The sequence below is a fragment of the Podarcis muralis genome, chromosome 3, assembly GCF_964188315.1.
Source record: "Podarcis muralis chromosome 3, rPodMur119.hap1.1, whole genome shotgun sequence".
In the NCBI taxonomy this organism is placed as follows: Eukaryota; Metazoa; Chordata; class Lepidosauria; order Squamata; family Lacertidae; genus Podarcis; species Podarcis muralis.
In genome coordinates, this window is record NC_135657.1 from 117,268,064 (window position 1) to 117,287,579 (window position 19,516).

A 19,516-nucleotide genomic window follows, 5' to 3' on the forward strand; every position below is an offset into this window, starting at 1 on the left:
GGAACACCCTCCCTTCAGATGTCAAGGAAATAAGCAACTATCCTGTTTTTAAAAGACATCTGAAGGCAGCCCTGTTTAGGGAATTTTTTAATATTTAATGTTGTATTGTTTTTAACACTCGATTGGGAGCCGCCCAGAGTGGCTTGGGAAACTCGGCCAGATGCGTGGGGTATAAATAAATTATTATTATTATTATTATGAAGCAAAGTGTAGGAAACCAGCCTGCAGCTTCTGCTGGTGGCCTGACTCTCAGAGCCCTCCTGCCCCCCTGTGCCCCCCACAGAGAGGGCCGAATGGCATAGCACGAACAGAACATAGTTCACAGCCTACGCATATTACCAAAACTTCACACAGGTAGAATAACAGAATCATTAGAAGAAGAAGAAGAGTTTGGATTTGATATCCCGCTTTATCACTACCCGAAGGAGTCTCAAAGCGGCTAACATTCTCCTTTCCCTTGCTCCCCCACAACAAACACTCTGTGAGGTGAGTGGGGCTGAGAGACCTTAGAGAAGTGTGACTAGCCCAAGGTCACCCAGCAGCCGCATGTGGAGGAGCGGGGACACGAACCTGGTTCCCCAGATTACGAGTCCACCGCACTTAACCACTACACCACACTGGCTCTCAACAAATTCAACACACTTACTCAAACAACAAATATTCTGTACATTATTTTTATTCCCAAAAGACCGCCTTGCATCCTAGATTCATTGGGTGTTTCTGTTTGTACCTGAGTATAGCTAAGAATGCTTCCTTCCCGATCAGCTGGCAAACTGCCGAATATGAAGTACTGCTGTGCGCTGGCCCAGGCTTCGATCATGTCTCCCCAGGGCATGGCGGTCTCTGATTGCGACAGATTCTCACTGCAGGTCGCATCTGCAAGAAGAAGGAATGTCGTTGCAAACTCTGGGCTCATCCAGGCTTGCCCATGTACCCCCCACCCCGCCCCTCGCCTGATCTTTACCGCTGAATCAGAGCAAACATCAACTGGGTTTTCTCTTGTTTATTGCTAAAGTGGGGGTTTTCCTGGGGCAATGGCAAAACCGCTTGAGCCCATGCTTAGAAAGGACAAGCAGGAAAATGCTTGGATCCAGCTTTCTAGACACACAATAAGTCCAAGTCTGGATGAGCCCTCTGTTTTGCTTGGCGCAGATTCGTTAAGATTAGCCACAAAACTGACCCTAGAATTTGGACATGTACAGACATTTTGGTTGTGTGTGTGTGCGCACGAGCACGCACACCCACCCACCGTTTACTCTGATTCCAGTGCATTTGCATCCCTGGTTTGGGAAGGGGTATACACATGACTGGGATGCGGGTGGCGCTGTGGGTTAAACCACAGAGCCTAGGACTTGCTGATCAGAAGGTCAGCGGTTCGAATCCCCGTGACAGAGTGAGCTCCTGTTGCTCGGTCCCTGCTCCTGCCAACCTAGCAGTTCGAAAGCACGTCAAAGTGCAAGTTGATAAATAGGTACCGCTCCGGCGGGAAGGTAAACGGCGTTTCTGTGCGCTGCTCTGGTTCGCCAGAAGTGGCTTAGTCATGCTGGCCATATGACCCGGAAGCTGAATGCCAGCTCTCTTGGCCAATAAAGCGAGATGAGCGCCGCAACCCCAGAGTCGGCCACGACTGGACCTATTGGCCAGGGGTCCCTTTACCTTTACCTTTATACACATGACTGCAATCCATATTTATCCTGCTGCATTTATGAAATACAGTGGTACCTCGGGTTACATATGCTTCAGGTTACATACGCTTCAGGTTACAGACTCTGCTAACCCAGAAATAGTACCTCGGGTTAAGAACTTTGTTTCAGGATGAGAACAGAAATCGTGCTCCAGCGGCGCGGCGGCAGCAGGAGGCCCCATTAGCTTAAGTGGTGCTTCAGGTTAAGAACAGTTTCAGGTTAAGAACGGACCTCCAGAACGAATTAAGTACGTAACCAGAGGTACCACTGTACTGCATTTTGACGTGTCCCTCCCCTCTCAACTGACTTCAATCTGAACTGAAAGAATGAGCTAGCTGTGTTTCAATGCGCACACAGCCATAGACCATAGCCAAAAGTTACATATATTGTAGACAAAAATAAAAAAAAAATTGTCCAGTAGCACCTTAGAGACCAACTAAGTTTGTTGTAGAGATATGCATCCACTTTGGATGAAGCCCAAATACCAAATTGCAGCCTCCTGCTTTGGCGGTATTTGAACCTCCCCCCAAATGGTGCCGGCCCTGCCCAAAATGATCCAAAGTGGAGCTGGCTGGACCCACAGCTTGAGAGTGCTTCAGAGATTCAAAAGCCGAGGTTGCACCATCAGAGCAGCTGATGGGAGGAGAGTGCACCCACCTAAGCTGAGCAAACTTGGAGTCTCTCTAGCTATTTCATGGGATATCATGTTGTCTTGATTGTTTCCCGGCCACTTGATAGCTGCCCCAAAGTTTCACCAAAGCGAGCCTTTGACTCAATCCCAAATTGTTCCCTGAATCCATCTAAGAGGAATTGGACTCCTTTCTAAAGTACTGAGACTGGAACCAAACTGATTTCCCCCCTGTGTACACACCTAATAAATAGTAACCTAATGTATTTAAACTGCAGCCACGTTTGATTAAATGCCATTAAAAATACAATTGTGTGTGGGAGGGGATGCCATTACCCAAGTTCTTCTCAATCATTCCAATGTCTCGGCATTCATTGATCAGAACACCAGAAGCTGGAAGCTCGTTTCTTTGTTACTGAGGACCAAACTAGAAGTCCAAATGTCTCATTAGCAAACATGCCTATGTTTGGATCCAGATTTCTGGAACTTCTGGGGGGCAGGGAGTAGTCATTGGAATTGAGGAGATGAAACACTGGGATTTATTTTAGAGGCATAACACTGAAAATGCTCATGTGTAGAGGGGGGTGCACAAAATCCTGCAAAAACCAGATCTGTCCCCTGCCCAGTATGCATTAACACCCAGTGGGGACACAGCCCTTGTCTCCCTCCTGAACATAGGATGGAACTCTATGTGACTTGTGAGGAGATATGTAACTGCCTGCCATTGAGGAGCTATTGTGAGGGGGTTGCTTCCCCTTTTTCCCTCAGGCCATTTTCTGCTCAAAATCTCCCCCTCCAAAGAACTGTTTCCCCTTGGTGGCTAGGACAATTTTTATTTGTTGTTTAGTCATGTCCGACTCTTCGTGACCCCATGGACCAGAGCACTCCTTCATGGATCACTGCCTTGTTGTGGCAAAGGGGCTTGAATAACTCAGAGAAGCTATGAGCTATGCAGTGCAGGGCCACCCAAGACGGACAGGTTATAGTGGAGAGTTTTGACTAAACGTGATCCACCTGGAGCAGGAACCGGCAAGCCACTCCAGGATCCCTGCCAAGAAAACTCCATGGACTTTTTATTTAGAAAGTATAAAAGAGATGTCTAGTTGACTTACTATGCAATTTTCGGTCCTTTTCGGGACTGCTTGTAAATTGACATTTTGAAGCATGTTTTTTAGCACTAGCAGCAGCCTTCTCACTCCACGTCTTTTCAAAGTAAACAAGAGAGAGAGAGAATACATTACTACTACCACTACTATTTATAAGATTTATTTCCCACCATTAGCTGTAAGGTCCCAGGGTAGGGAAAAGGTAAAGGGACCCCTGACCCTTAGGTCCAGTCGTGGCCGACTCTGGGGTTGCTGAGTTCATCTCGCTTTACTGGCCAAGGGAGCCGGCATGCAGCTTCCAGGTCATGTGGCCAACATGACTAAGCCGCTTCTGGTGAACCACAGCAGCGCACGGAAACGCCGTTTACCTTCCCGCCGGAGCGGTACCTATTTATCTACTTGCACTTTGACGTGCTTTCAAACTGCTAGGTTGGCAGGAGCTGGGAACAAGCAACGGGAGCTCACCCTGTCATGGGGATTCGAACCGCCAACCTTCTGATTGGCAAGCCCTAGGCTCTGTGGTTTAGACCACAGCGCCACCCGCGTATAAAAAACAGTACGTACTAAAATAGGTTTAAACAATTTACAATCGGAAGAATAGTATGGGTCCTAAAATATATCTTATCTGAGGTGTGTCTTCAGCATAAGATGAAAGCTATACAGTAGAACCTCTACTTACGACCGCCTCTACTTGGGCCCGATCCAAGTTGTGACCGTGGCAAACCCAGAAGTAAATACTGGGTTTGCCATGATTCACGCACACGCAGAAGCAGCTTCTGCTGTTTGCGCACATGCGCAGAAGCCCGCTGCCACCGAATGCGCCTGCGCACAACGACGCTTCTACCAGCGACCCGGATCAACTTACGGACGGGCCTCCGGAATGGATTACCTCTGTAAGTAGAGGTTCCATTGTACAGTGACGGTGCCAGATCAACTCTGTGGGCGAGGAATAGCACAGCTTAGCGGCCGCAAAAGGAATGGCCCCATATCTGCTCAAACTGGCAGGCTGCAGAGAAAGCCTGGACACATGCTCACACGCGACAGGGAAAATCCTACCAGTCAGGCAACTGGTGGGGATTGGGGATTGGATCTGCACTCTCAGCTCTCCTTCAAAAGCAGGAGATTAGCTTTCTTTCTTTTTTAAAATGTGGGGTTGCACAGATCTGGCTGCAGAGTTGGAGAGGGGAACCCCACTTGTACCCATTGGTACCTGTGGGGCAGAGGTGGAGCTAGCTGCTCCGGGACCCGGAGTGCTCCGGCATATGCTGTGCACCTGGGGATGGGGTGAGCATCCCAGGGGGCAGGGCGGCGATGTCGCCCCCCTCAGGGATGACACCCGGGGCAGGCCACACTCACTGCACCCCCTTCCTCCGCCAGTGCTGTGGGAGTCCCTATTCAGCTAGGGGTGCATACATGGAAGCCCCACATGTATCCACTTTCCTCCTTGCTGGATTGGAATCAAAGCATTAAGCACCAAATACTGAATGAAGAGGGATGCAGGTGGCGCTGTGGTCTAAACCACTGAGTCTTGGGCTTGCCAATCGGAAGGTTGGGAGTTCAAATCCCCGCGATGGGGTGAGCTCCCGTTGCTCAGTCCCAGCTCCTGCCAACCTAGCAGTTTGAAAGAATGTCAAAGTGCAAGTAGATAAATAGGTACCACTCTGGCGGGAAGGTAAACGGCGTTTCCGTGCACTGCTGTGGTTCACCAGAAGTGGCTTAGTCATGCTGGCCATATGACCCAGAAAAACTGTCTGTGGACAAACGTCAGCTCCCTCGGCCAGTAAAGTGAGATGAGAGCTGCAACCCCAGAGTCATTCGCGACTGGACTTAACTGTCAGGGGTCCTTTACCTTTACCTTTTTACTGAATGAAGATAGTAGACAGGTCCTTTCCCTTAAACCGCTTAAATCCCAATCATTTTATAATTTCGCTTAGTGTGATACAGTCGAGGCTTTGAAGACACACTCATTTTAGTGGTAGAGAATTAAGCACCCTAAACGCAGGTTCATTGCCCCACACAGCAGAGCAGGGGGCCGTATTGACCTGCACAGTCAGCTTTACAGCTTCCATCCAGCTCACACGTCTCCAATAAAAAGCTGCATCATGGGGACAGAAGCAGAAACTGGAACCTCAAAGGCTGTTTGGGGATTAAAGTTTCATAAAACAGCGAACCTCCGTCCACAGCACACTGGTGAATCTGCTATCAAGATTGTTAAGGCTGGCACAATATTTTGCTGGAAGATTAGGAAAGGTTATGGAAAATTGGTTTGAAATTTACCGATTGTTCTCTCTTGAGAGAAAATTACATGAAAATGATGTATAGATGGTACATAACAGCAGTACAATTAAGGAAAATGTACAAAACTGGCTCAAACTTATGCTGGAAATGCAAGGAAAAAGTAGGGACTTTTTACCATATGTGGTGGGATTGCAGTAAAATCAAAATGTTTTGGGAAATGATATACAATGAGCTAAAGAAAATGTTCCATTTAACATTTGTGAAAAAGCCTGAAGCTTTCTTATTAGGGATAGTGGGGAAAGACCTGCCAAAGAATATTAAAATATTTTTATGTATGCGACAACGGCAGCAAGAGTCTTAATAGCACAAGGTTGGAAGAATGAGGAAATCCCGACGAAAGAACTGTGGCAAGAAAAACTGATGGACAATGCGGAATTGGCAAAACTGACACACAAACTACGTGATAAGGATAACTGTGACTTCAAAGATGAATGGGAACCTTTTATGAAATATTTGAAGAAGCAACAAAATGAACTGGACTTTTTGGCAAGTTTTGAATAAACATTCACAAACTTTTTATTGTAATATATAGAGGGGGTAGTTTTGGATGCAGAGCAAGCTCAGTTCTGCTGTGCGACACACATACCGCTTCACATGCTGCTAACCCTGCACTGCTCCTTGTGTGACTTGCAGCATGTGCCCAAGGTGTCTGGCTTGTGTTCCCACTCACTTTGTAGAAAAAGAGAAGAACACTGACTGGGCTACATGCATGACTTTGCACCATGCATTCATCCCGGCTAGTGTGTTAAATACAGTAGTTTAATTTGCAGAAATGGAAACGCATAAATGAATATTGCTGCGTGTTTACAGAAAGCACTTTGCGTTTTGACTGGATCAACAGCTCAGTCTAGTATGTTCTCTTGTGCCCTCGTGTGGTTGGTCAACTTTGGTCACATGAGATATATGACATCACAGACTCTATTTTGTGTGAGTGAGTGAGCTGTGATGACACAGTGCAGGAAGATGTCTGTGTTAGGAAGCTGCTATAAACACTGCGGTGAGAGAAGGGTTTCGAATTTTCTCTGAACATTGCAAGCACGACAATGTGAATGCTACTTCTCTGAATGAAGAAGACTGTCAGGGAACTGCCATCGGAGCCAGAGGGAGAGGGAGGGCTCCAGAGGGATTCCAGAGAGCGTCCCGGGAGGGAGAGAAGCAGCACATCTTCTGGGGAAGGAAATCAGCGTAGCACCAGTGGAGAAGGGGGGCAGATGGGGGAATCGCCGAGGTGGCTCCAAGACTCCTCGCCGGGGACCAGTGGGGAGAGCACAGGTCCTCCGATGCCCACACCCTCCCTGCGCAGAAGGCTTCTGCACAGGGAAAGTAGGCAGAGACTAGGCGTCAAAGAGCTTCTTTGCTGGAAGAAGTTCAAGAAACGCCCACTAATGGATTCTGCCAGCGATTGAGACAGCCACGGGTGCGTGGCTGTCCAGACAGAAAGGGTTCACTCAGGCAACCAGCCAGGTGTGGCGCCGATTTACGCACAAGCAACCCCTAGAACCATTACAAAGACAGAGAGGTCTCTCTAAATGAAGAGAGCGAGCGAGCAGTGCAGTGCAGTGCAGCAGTAAATGGGCTCTCTGAGTTGAGCAGAGAGAAAGACTGAAACAGACGCTGGATTTCTTCAAGTAACTGTGTGGCCTATATAGCAAAGTACAGGCTGAGCACAAAGCTGAAAGTGGGAGCTGTGCTTGGATAAGCATATGTTTTGCATATTCTACTTTTATCATCTGTTCCGCAAGGAAAGCTTTTGAATATTCAATGAGTGTCTGATGGTGCTTTAATTCCTAACAGTGCTCCATATGGGATAAGCATGTCACCCTGAGATCAATCCATGCCTAGCTGACAGGGCCTCCGGGTTTGAGAACATGTCACAGGCTCAGTGTCCATTATCTCCTGTTTCCAAACTTAAGTCCCAAATGCCATAAAATGGAAGAGAGGAGGAAAGAAGCTTTGCTTGCAATGCCACAGTGAGGACTTACCATTTTCAGCATGTCGCTGGCAGAAGGTATCACCGCCCTCCTAAGACTATTGATTTTTTCAGTAATTTCCATCTGCATCGTTTCATTGATCTCAGTCACTAGGGGTTGCTGACATTAAAAGGGAGGGGAGAGAGTGTGTCAGAGATTTCTTACGATTTGAAAAATGACACTTCCATTTGTCATGAGCCTAAAATACAGCAACATAGTTGATGTATCATTAAAACACAAAGCGTGTTCTCATTAAAAGAGAGCATGTGTTGCGGTTGGGGCCAGCCAAGCCACCCCTCTGTTGCTGGGTGGGTTAGGATAGATGGTCTCCAGCAGGGATTGGTAGTTTGTGTTGCAGGGGTAAAATTGATGTTGCCATTTTGGGGGTGGGAACAGAGGTTTTTTAAGCAATGCACGCAGCATGGGAGCTTTCACTTTTGCTGTGTGCAACGGATCACCCGCCCACCCTCCCTCCCTTATTTTGCGTCTTGTGTGTTGACCTTGCTATGCCTGTCATGGGGTGGCCTGCTTTTGGGGCAGGGACCTGGTAGGAATTTTGTCCATTTGGCTGATTGGCTGGTGCCATTTGGTTTTTGCCTACTGCGTAGCCAATCGTCACAACTTGTAAGGTTGCAGTTAGGAATTGGTTGGTGGAGGGGTAAGGATTGGTTGTGCCTGTCCCTCCAATGCTGCTGCAAGGGTATTCCGTTAAAGGAATCCAGGGGCTCGCCATGCTTTCGTCGGAATCCCTGGCATGGGGTTTGGGGCCACACAAGCCCCTGGGAGCATTTGGGGAGAGGTGAGGGTCTGGTGACCAGCTCCACTTTCTACCCAATATTGTTTCCCCTCACTGACTTTCGCTAGAATCCGGAAGTCAGGTGGAGGGACAGATAGTCCTAACCAATGCCAAAACACCACTCACATCCATGAATGTTAATAAAGTTGTGGCCAAAATTATGCCAAAAACCTTAAACAAAAATTCGGTGTGATGTGTGTGTTATTTGGGGGGGGGGGTGTCTTAGGACCTCGACACGCAACAGAATGCTTAATCCTCATCTTTGATATTGTCTGTATCAGGAGTCAGCAAACTTTTTTGGGAGGGGGCCAGTTCACCATCCCCCAGACCTTGTGGCAGGCTGGACTGTGCATGCTCGCACACACGTGGGCACATGCACATTCGTACACACACACCCGGTGGAGGGGGCTTCTCTTTCTCCCCCTCTCTCCCCCAGCCCCTCCCCTCCCCCTGCCTACCTATGGTGCTGCCAGCACAAGGGCTGGCTGGCTCCAGATAAGTGCTGCACTCTGCCAACCGTGGCTCCTGTGCCTGCAATTGTGAGCAGCAGAGGCTAGTGGCAGAGGTGGAGGCGGAGGGACAAGTGGCCCGAAAGGGCTGGCTCCAGAGAGGCACTGCCCAAAATGGTGCTCAGCCCAGACCCCTTCCTCCTTTACACAGGGCAGGGAGAAGCCAGGAGGAGGGAGGAGGAGACGCCGCGGTGTGTGAGAGGGAGGGGGGAGAAATGGTGGCCCCCCCAAAAAAAATTGCGGCACAGAAAAAACATTAACGAAAAAAATTAGTGAAGGAATCCACACAATCCACGGACCATCCGCAGGCCAGATCCTGAGGGCAATTGGGCCGGATCTGGCCTGTGGACCATAGTTTGCCGACCCCTGCAGAGTCTGTATCACTAGAAATCTAACCCAACCCAGCTGCATATGAGGACAAGTCATATAAAGGAGAGAACTGAACTCTCCCTAGGGCTGCGAAGCAAGGCAGAGGAGGATGCTTCAGGAAGTGAATTTGCAGGAAGTGAATTTGCAGGGCCTAGGATCCTTTGTGATGTACTGAGGTTCTGTGGCAGAGGATGACCAAGGACTCAGACAAGTGGATGTGGGAACAGTTCCCCAGAGGCAGAAAGTTAGAAAAATTACTGCCTCAGAGTAAATGATGTCCTCACAGCTATACCACTGAAAAAGCCTGCAAGAATCCCTTGGGTATCTTTCCTCTTAGTTTCATGCCTTCTACCACCTCTCTTACACGTTCTTAAATCTTTGAAAATTGCAAAGAAATAGTGTTAAGATCAGTAAGAAACACAGAAGTGTAGTCTGGAACTCAAAGTAACTGCAGATCCCTGGCCAAGCCATGCCTGACAGATGTAGACTAAGATTTATAATCTTAAAGACACTTGCCTCTCCTAGGGACTGTTGCAGCATAGCAGCCAATGGCAGGAGTACAGCTGGAAGAAACATTTCTGGGGAAGCAAAAACAATCAGCAAATGTGATTAGAACCTTTTGTTTTGGGACATCTAATGCAAGTCTGTATTTGGAAGCAAATCCCACTGAATTCAACAGGACCAGCTTCATAGTAAGTATACTTAAAAGTGAATCCTTGAGGTGGATTCATACAAAATTTTGTCACGCTCTGAGGGCACATCCACCATTATCAAGTCACCAATCAACTGTCTTTTCTGGGAAACCCATCTGATAACAGGAAGAATGATGTAAACATCTTTGACCACAGTTGACTATGTTTTTCTATCAACAGAAAATTCAGTTAGAAGCTTCTTATACATGAAATATTTGTTGTTATATTTTCTTCTTCTTCTTCGGCGATCACATGCAGCCCAGGAAGATTGTCTTCCATGAATATGGTCTTAACAGTTATATTTATATTATATTTAGGGATAGGAGATACTAATGTTGTTTATTTATAGTTGACCACAAATAAAAAGTTACAGAATGTAGAATGTATAAGAACATTAAACGGGGAAAAGAGAGAGAAACCAATCATAGATTGTTGAAGGAAAATGGCAATATTTAGACATTATGCAACTTGCTTAGTAATTAGAGTCCCCCAATGAAATGATCAAAAGGAATCTGAAGGTTGTCTTGGGAATGACGGTGTAAGGCAGGCTTGCTCAACTTCGACCCTCCAGATGTTTGGGGACTACAATTGCCACCATCCCTGACCACTGGTCCTGCTAGCTAGGGATCATGGGAGTTGTAGGTCAAAAACATCTGGAGGGCCGAGGTTGAGGAAGCCTGGTGTAAGGTTACTTATCTTAAGACTCATCCACACTTAGCTTTGCTCCACACTTTCTAGGCTCAGGAACTCTGCAGAAAACCTGATTGTCATTTGCTCTGATTCAGTGGGAAAACATATGTTTTCCCAGGGAAAACACCAGGACAACAACAACAAACCTCCCACTTCGACACAGGCCTGAAAAGCCGGGACCTTTGCCTAGGAAGCACGGAGCAAGAGGAAGTGTGGTTGAGCCCACAACTCCTCTAAACTCCTAATAAAGGCTGCACTTGGAAAGTACAAATATCACTTTTTGCTTGTCCACACTTCTGCTTGTTCCAATCTTAGAGAGCACAGGACTGAGTGGCTTTTTGTTTTCCTCGCTGCCTCCCATGGGAAAACCTGGTGTTTACCACTGAATCGGAGCAAACGCCAGTCTGCGGGAAAAACAGTTGATGTTTGTTCCCATTCAGCAGCAGAACAAGCAGAAGTGTGGACAAGCGATGTGTCAGCAGAAGTGGGCCAAGGATGCCTCTGCTCAGCCCGACGACCCCAGAGCCCAGCCTCAGGCAATGGTGGGGGGAGTTGGGTGGTAGCAATAAAGCTTTCCATAATCTGTATTTATGAGAAGATGTTGTTGTTGTTGTTTAGTCGTTTAGTCATGTCCGACTCTTCGTGACCCCCTGGACCAGACCACGCCAGGCACTTCTGCCTTCCACTGCCTCCCACAGTTTGGTCAAACTCATGCTGGTAGCTTCGAGAACACTGTCCCACCATCTCGTCCTCTGTCGTCCCCTTCTCCTTGTGCCCTCAATCTTTCCCAACCTCAGGGTCTTTTTCAGGGAGTCTTCTCTTCTCATGAGGTGGCCAAAGTATTGGAGCCTCAGCTTCAGGATCTGTCCTTCCAGTGAGCACTCAGGGCTGATTTCCTTATGAGAAGATAGCTAGTTCAAATAAGGCACGCCATTCTTAAAACCCAGAGATTGGGAAGAGCCAGGCTCCTGGAGCAGCCATGCCATATAGTTCTTGCAGGCTCTGGTTGACAATATATAGCTCTTGTTGACAATACACAAGTAAGCAGAGAAAGCTCAACTGAAATAACTTTCCGTTTCATTATAAAGGCAGATTTATAAGAATCCATCACCACATGGAATACAAAGGATTTGGGAGGACATAAAGGCGGTAACGAAGCCCCAAGTGAATGGAACAGTTTTCAGATTAAAATCAGTATACCAGCAACACATATAGACATGCCAAATATAAACCTAAGAAATTAAGCTTGAACTGGAATAATGAAATTATATAGGAATTTTAAAAGCCATTGGCAGACCATTGCTTTAAGAAGCAGATTTTCTTCTGTTTCTCCCCCTAAATAAAGGCTTTTTTACATTACCTTTTGCAGTTCTTTTGGGGTACTTGGACAGACTGCAGAAGTTATGTCTAAATTGAAATGAAGCGGTGTATTTATATATATAGCAGGAAGACTTCCTGCTTTGTAAATGAGTACTACAAGAAAAAATATTCAGCATCAAGCTGCATTTCCTTAAAGTCTTGTATTTTCTTAGGAATCATAGAATCATAGAGTTGGAAGAAACCACAAGGGCCATCGAGTCCAACCCCCTGCCAAGCAGGAAGTATGTGGCTGATATGCTGCCAGCTCAACTTTGATGGTCTATAAATTTTGTTTGCTTTTGAGTTATATTAAGATGCCGCACAAAATGCAATTATATTCACCCACCACAGTTTTCTACAGTGAACAGAATTTCACAATACCAAGTGGGAACACAAATGGTATGAATCCTGCTCAGGCCTCTAACTAGCCTAAGAACAGGGATTTTGAAGTGCTGTGGAGGCTCTCAGGTTGAGGTGGAAGGTTTCAGGAGCTGGGAAAGGATCTCTCTCTCTCTCTCTCTCCCATCTTCTTGAAATCTTTCTTGGCTATGATACTATTAGGAGCTCCAAATGAGGTCTGATTATTGTCACATAGCAAGTGGGGGACAATTCTGGAGTGAGAAAGAGGAAAAAATGTCCCTTTACCTTCCCTATCACTCTTTATAGATCTGGAAAGAGAACCTTTTTAGTACACATCCTCCTGACCCTAATCCCCACTACAGAACAATATTAGCTTGTAGGAGTTCAAGCAGGCCAATTCCTGCTGTCTTTCTCATCCCCCTAGAAATATACTCAACTGAACCATTACTCAGGTTATTTCAAGAATAATCCAAATTTGAGCCTTCAACTCCTTCTCACCCAGAGGCAAAGGCCCACTCCTACCAAAACCTTTTTGCCTAGGGGTCATATACAACCCCCTCCAGCCACTTATGTGGTTGCGTGCCTTTCCTATACTGAAAACAATGGACATATTGAGGTGGTTGGTTAGCTCCAGAAGGGGCTGGGCCATACAGTGGCGTAGCATGGGTTGTCAGCACCCGGGGCAAGGCAAGTAATTTGCGCCCCCTAACCCATGGATTTGCGCCCCCTAACCCGTGGATTTGCGCCCCCTAACCTGTGGATTTGCCCTAACCCCAGATGTTGCGCCCGGTGCGGCCGGCACCCCCTGCACCCCCCCCACGCTACGCCACTGGGGCCATATTTGTGCAGTTGGTGGCAAAGCCACACCTCTGAGCACACCACGGTCCATTCCCAACCCCAGCCTTCTCCTCCAGATGTCATGCTTGCATTAAATCACAGAGATGCTTCTCAGAGCTGGTCTTCCATTCATTGTGCAAACAACCATCTTCAGCTTGGGAAATGGAGAAGTTGTCATTAACCTGTTTCCCCCCAGCTTCATGTAGCAGAAGAGGATGAGTTTCCAGTTAACATCTCACCAGATGGCAATGGATCACTCACCATGAAACCCACACACACACTCAAACATGTGAATCAAAGCCTAACTTAGAAAGAGTGTGACCACTTTTGTTTGCAGCTACCCTCTGTTTCTGTTTTGGATATACTACTGCCCGTTTAGAGTTATTAAGAAATTACAACAGGGATCTAAAGCATAGTATGGGAAGGATTCACGTGCAAATCTAAAAAAAGAAGGGCATTGATTCATTCTAGTCATGTGTTTCTAAACTTGCATGTGTAAAGTCATATTGCAAAGATTAGCTGAAACAAATGGTGCTTAGATAGAACAAAGTGCTCTTACTTTTCAACATAAAGCTGACATAGTTCAATGTACCTAACTGAATGTTTTCTATCATCTCTGTATACGCCATAAAGCCATGGCATCATAAAATAGGAAATGGCAACAGGCATTTTATTGCTTATCAAAAGAACCTTTATGTACAGAGTGCTTCCAGCAATGAGAACTGAATGTCCAATCTGGATTCCATCTTTTTAGTTCCCACTCCACATTTCCTGTGGAGTCAGTGGATAATGAGAATCTGAAGATCAGGACCTTTTTCTTTTTTGAAAATGTAAGCATAAGGAATCCTTGTCTACCTCATAAAATCAAATAAGTGGCTTATAGGTGGAGATGTCCTTCCCCTCCTCTCTGGCAGCTGATGTATCTCCTCTTGGTTACTGAACATGTGGGTGGGCAGGAGGTCCAATGACAGTATCCCCACCCACAGGTGCCAACCCCAAACCACAAGGAAGGGTCTTCTAAAAGTGGGGAGAAGACAGGGTGGAGCTGGCCCAAGAGCCAACGCCATCACCCACTCTGGACACAACTAGGATGAATGGGGAAGACCCAAGTTTCTTGTCATATACATGCAGGTGTGGGCTCCTCTGGTCTAATTTGAAGCGTGGGGGTGGATTAACAGCTGAATAATGCTCAAACTGGACAGTCCCCACCCCACTCCACCCATATCAGGTAAACCCAAATTTACAAGGGGAAATATTTGAGAATGGTGGTATTTGAAGGCAATGTTACATGGACTGTGCAAATAAAATAAAACACAAACACACATTAAACTTTGGTGTGGAGTTTCTGTGACCTAAACCCCCCACTCTGCTGCCAAATTTCATAGTAGTGAGTTTCCCCTCCCCATTAATAGATCTCCCCATCCTACTCAACAGTGCCTTTTCCCCTCTGCCCTTTGCGTCTCCCCTCGCCTCCCACTCCCTTCACCAAATTGGTGAGAAAGTATATGGCAAATTACTGTGGCGAATACTGTGCTCCAGCCACTGCTGGCCTTGACTACAAAGAAGGCTGATCACTGAAGAATTGATGCTTTTGAATTATGGTGCTAGGGAGAGTCCCATGGACTGCAAGAAGATCAAACCTATCCATTCTGAAGGAAATCAGCCCTGAGTGCTCACTGGAAGGACAGATCCTGAAGCTGAGGCTCCAATACTTTGGCCACCTCATGAGAAGAGAAGACTCCCTGGAAAAGACCCTGATGTTGGGAAAGATGGAGGGCACAAGGAGAAGGGGACGACAGAGGATGAGATGGTTGGACAGTGTTCTTGAAGTTTGACCAAACTGCGGGAGGCAGTGGAAGACAGGAGTGCCTGGCGTGCTCTGGTCCATGGGGTCACGAAGAGTCGGACATAACTAAACGACTAAACAACAACACCACAACTGGTTTGTTTGTTCGTTCGTTCGTTTTTGTTTTCCAGAAAAAAAGGAAGGGCTCTGCTTCCTTGGCATTCCTGTGAGGGCTGCAGCTGAACTTGTTCCTCACCACTTCCCAGGCCCAGGCCAAGGTGTTACTCTGAAAGAGAATGAGAGAAGGGGCATTGGCTTTTGCTATGTCTAGTAATTTATTTTACTATACTTCTTGAAATGTTAAAAAAAAACCCCAAAAAGCACCCACCCATGTTGACATTTTGTCCAATTTTTTATATGCAGTTGTTTACTAATTGATTCATCAGTTAATTGATTATATTTAATGGGTGGATTGCCCACTTCAGCTAGAAAACCGAAGACAATTTCAAAGGTACAGCTTTACAGTGTTCTCACTCTGATGGTCCTATCTCAGCACTGGAGGCCTGATTCCACTTCTGATATGGCTGTCTACTGCCTAGTCTAGATTGGACTTGGGTCTCAAAAATTTCTCCACAGAAAAGGCCTCACCTCATCGTTCTTTGCTCCTGGAGAGATTTTCTAGCGCTTTGTGGCTGGCATGCTCACTTCGGCTCCGTAAAGCAGTATCTTAGGCAGGAGTGTCCTCTAGTGGACAAGAATTGCTGCCAAGGCTTAGCTTGTCTTCCTAAGCTCCAGCACTTGCCCCATTAATGATGAAGAAATGTGTCGATTTCACTGGTTGTCCTGATGGGTGACCTTCTGCAGAGAGTGGGAGAGGGGGAGCGTGACCTTCTAGGTGGGAACTGGGGGCACAGGATTACAGTGGTTCCAATCCTACCTTCAGGACCAAGTCCAGAGAGCAGCATTGGGAGAGGGACTTCCGTTCCCCTGCTATTTAATATCTACGTGAAACCATTGCGAGTTTTGGGGCGAGCTGCCACCAGTATTCTGATGACACTCAGCTCCATAACATCTGAATCTGGCGAGGCTGCACAGTACCTGGGCACAGTGGGAAAAGTTTTGAAGAAATACAAGCAGAGCAAGAATCCTAGCAATACAGAGACACTGTGAGTCAGTAGCTCCCGTGTCCAAAAATTGGTCAGTTGCCTTCCCTGGATTGGGTTGCACACTCCCTGAAGGAGAAGGTCCGCAGTTTAGGGGTACTTCTGGATCCAGCTGTCACTGGAGGCTCAGGTAGGCTCCACGGCTAGAAGCGCCTTGTACCAACTGCGACTGGTTTGACAGCATATGATACCTGTGCTCAGAGATCTGCCCTGGTTGCCAATTTGCCAAGTTCAAGGTGCTGCTGTTACTATACAAAGCCTCAAAGCCCGATGAAATTGCCTTACCCTACGAGTGCCCACTCAACCAGGTGCTAAGAACAGTCTTGTTTAGATAAGTCTACGCAGATGCTTAGAAAATTGAGGTGATTTTAATGTTTTTTTAGTATTTTAGCTTTTGTATGATTTAAAGTAGGGTTGTAAATTTGTCTTGATTTTATTGTCTTATCTTTTTCGTAAACTGCTTTGAGGTTTTCCCCAGTCAAGTGGTGTAGAATTCTTATCAACTAAATAAATAATAAAATAAAAGACTCTGTTTCTCATTTTTCCAATCTTAAATCCAGCAAACTACAATTCTGTATCAGTGCAATAGTTTTTTTCTATAAAAAAAGTCCTCACAAAAATTCCTTTAGCATTTTAGCATAAATTTTCCCTAATATGTATACACAATTGCCTTATATTAGCACACTGTTTTCCAAACAGTTTTTCCCTAATACAATGCACCTTTGTGTGGTGTTTTCACTGTTGTATGCATACTTATGCACATTTTCCCCTGATGTACACATTTTGGGGTTAGAGAACGGCATCACAAAACTCAGAGAAGTGTGGATTCCAAAGGATGGCTGCATTTCAGTACACACGATGTTTTGAGAAATGTGAATTATGGTAGGTACACTCGCATTAACGTGCAAACTCACCCACCTTCCCCCCCCCCCAATCCTACCTGCTACATAATCAGATGGGTTCTTGGATGCCTTATGTGTCCTTGAGAGGGTGTTGTCTCAGAGAACCCCAGTCACCTGGGTCTGCTTGCTATCTGCCTTCCCAGCCACCATCACTATTCCCACCACACACAGTTTATTGTGGAGTGTGGTGTTTGTGAGCACCAGTAGCTTCCTCTGCATCATTTTCAGCCTTGATCAGGAGGAACCAGCCAAGCAGTCTGTGCTGGCCTGATCTCCCAGTGTATCTTGTTGGAGTTGGGTAAATACATGGCAGCAGCATGCAGAAAGCGCCCACTAAGACTGCTGGTGGAAAGGGTGAAGAAAAGTTAAGGATTGTTACTCATGTCAAACAAAGCCATTCTAAGCATCCATATTACAGGTGACCAAGATGGAGCCAATAAGTTAACACCAGCTCATCCTGTAACCTCCTTGAACTAGTAGAACTGGAAGCAGGAAGCAAGTAAAACCCTGGATGGAAATGCCAACAAGCAGTTACTAAAAGAGAAGGAATGAGTAAGGAGGAGGAACATGTTGCCTTTCCGGTTCAGGTACCCAGTTCAAGCATTGTTGCTTTACTCCCAACATACAGGATCTGACATTCCACAACTATTATATCTGATGTCCTGGACATGCCTGAGCCTTATCTTGCTGGAACCTGACCTGTGACTGGCTGGGCTCTGCTTCTTAGATTTGGAACTGGAGCTAGCAGGACATCATGATCTGGTGCCCTAAATTCAGCAGTGGCTAGAGGTTCCTTGGCTAGAGCCTGGTTTTCCAGCTGAGACCACTGCCTGGGACAGAATAGCTGGTCGTCTCTGTGCCCATACATGCAATTGTTACCTTTGTGGGTTTTGTTCTATGTTTAAGCTGTTCTTCTCCAAAGAGCTCATGGCAATTCACTTATGGCTCTCTAGCCATCCAGTGGCTGGGGTAAACCTTCACCAGTCAAATGCTGTCATGACCTTCAGATAATTCCTTGGGCTATTTATGGACGAATGATCGCAATCCAAGCAAAATGTTTTTGTTTAAACCTGAGTCTTTAATCAAAGGAAAACAATGTGCATTTTATCTACATGAGGCAAAGAAATGGCATTGCTCGTTTTCATGTTTTTCGGAGGGACAACAACATCTCCTTGATCTTCCAAGGTACACAACATTTTTGCTTTCCATCATAACAGGTTCCATTGGCTGTATAGAAGACGGGGCAAAGCAAAGTGGAACATATGTTGAAGTTTTTCCGACAAGCAACCGTATCAGATTCATTTGTCTCTGAAAGAAAGAAAAAAGGCAGCGGAGAAAATATGGTAAGTTTCTTTGTTTCTTGTTTTTGAGGAAGCACCTACTTAACTATTATATAAGAGGCAAAGAGATAGTATTTCTTAAAGAGCACTTCTTGGTATCCTTTGCGGAATTTGAAAGGCATGTTCCCATGTTAACTTCACAGCCTGGGAGTCTTTGCATCACAAGTCTTGGTCTTGTTTTTCATAGAATCATAGAATTGTAGAGTTGGAAGCGACCGCCAGGGTCATCTAGTCTAACCCCATGCAATGCAGGAATCCCTCCCACAACCATCCTTTTCAGAAGGATTGGGTTCTCATTCAGATACCAAACATTGTTTTAAACAGTAATGAGAATGTTCATTTGCTAACCTAGAATCAGATACTGAAGACTCTGGTGCGCATGCATGGAAATCTTTCCTTTCATCTCTGAAGCAACTAAGCTGAAGAGTACAGATCTGAGTACAGAAGGACCAAAGAAACGACTTGGTATAAGGCACCTTCCTCTGCCATACTTTTAGCACGCTGAGCATGTTAATTCAGTTTTTCTCCCAGGTAACTGATAATCTCACGTCTCAAAACTTTTTACTACCATTCCTCATTTGAAGACTCTTTCTTTCCCTCCCACCCTTTACAGCAAGGAGAGCCAGTGTGGGGTCCCTCCAGATGGCTCCCATCATCCCTGACCAAAAGACATGTTGACTGCAGCTGATAGGAGTTGCAGTCCAGCAACATCGGGGTGACATTGCCTTGGCTGCCCCTGCTTTGCAGTCGCCCTGGAACTGAGATGCATCTTACCTGGATCAGCAGGGAATACCAGCGGGAGGAGAGCAAAGAGAAGAAAAAGGGCTTTCATGCTGAGTGCTGCGAGAGATCCTGAAGTCTTCAGAAAAGAGAAGACACACAGTGAGGAGGAAGATTGCACCTCCCATTTATAGTGGCTCAGTGAAACTGGGAGGTATAGAAACCATGTAGTTATCCCCATGGCAATGGCAATTTATAAAAGTTATGTTGCAATTTTCTGTTGTTGATGTTTATTTGCTATGTCAC

General features: G+C 46.2%; 1 protein-coding gene across 1 annotated transcript in view; it reads right to left on the reverse strand.

Annotated features, from left to right (window-relative positions):
* The window catches only part of LOC114593308 (cysteine-rich venom protein TEL1-like), a 36,539-nt gene that overhangs the window by 3,040 nt on the left and 13,983 nt on the right, over positions 1 to 19,516 (reverse strand). Inside the window, exons 3-6 of the mRNA XM_077925346.1 lie at positions 9,872 to 9,939; positions 7,700 to 7,807; positions 3,426 to 3,516; positions 731 to 876 (exon numbers count right to left, since the gene is read on the reverse strand). Of these exons, the coding sequence (XP_077781472.1) occupies positions 731 to 876; positions 3,426 to 3,516; positions 7,700 to 7,807; positions 9,872 to 9,939 (413 nt within the window). The remainder of the gene's footprint in view (positions 1 to 730; positions 877 to 3,425; positions 3,517 to 7,699; positions 7,808 to 9,871; positions 9,940 to 19,516) is intronic.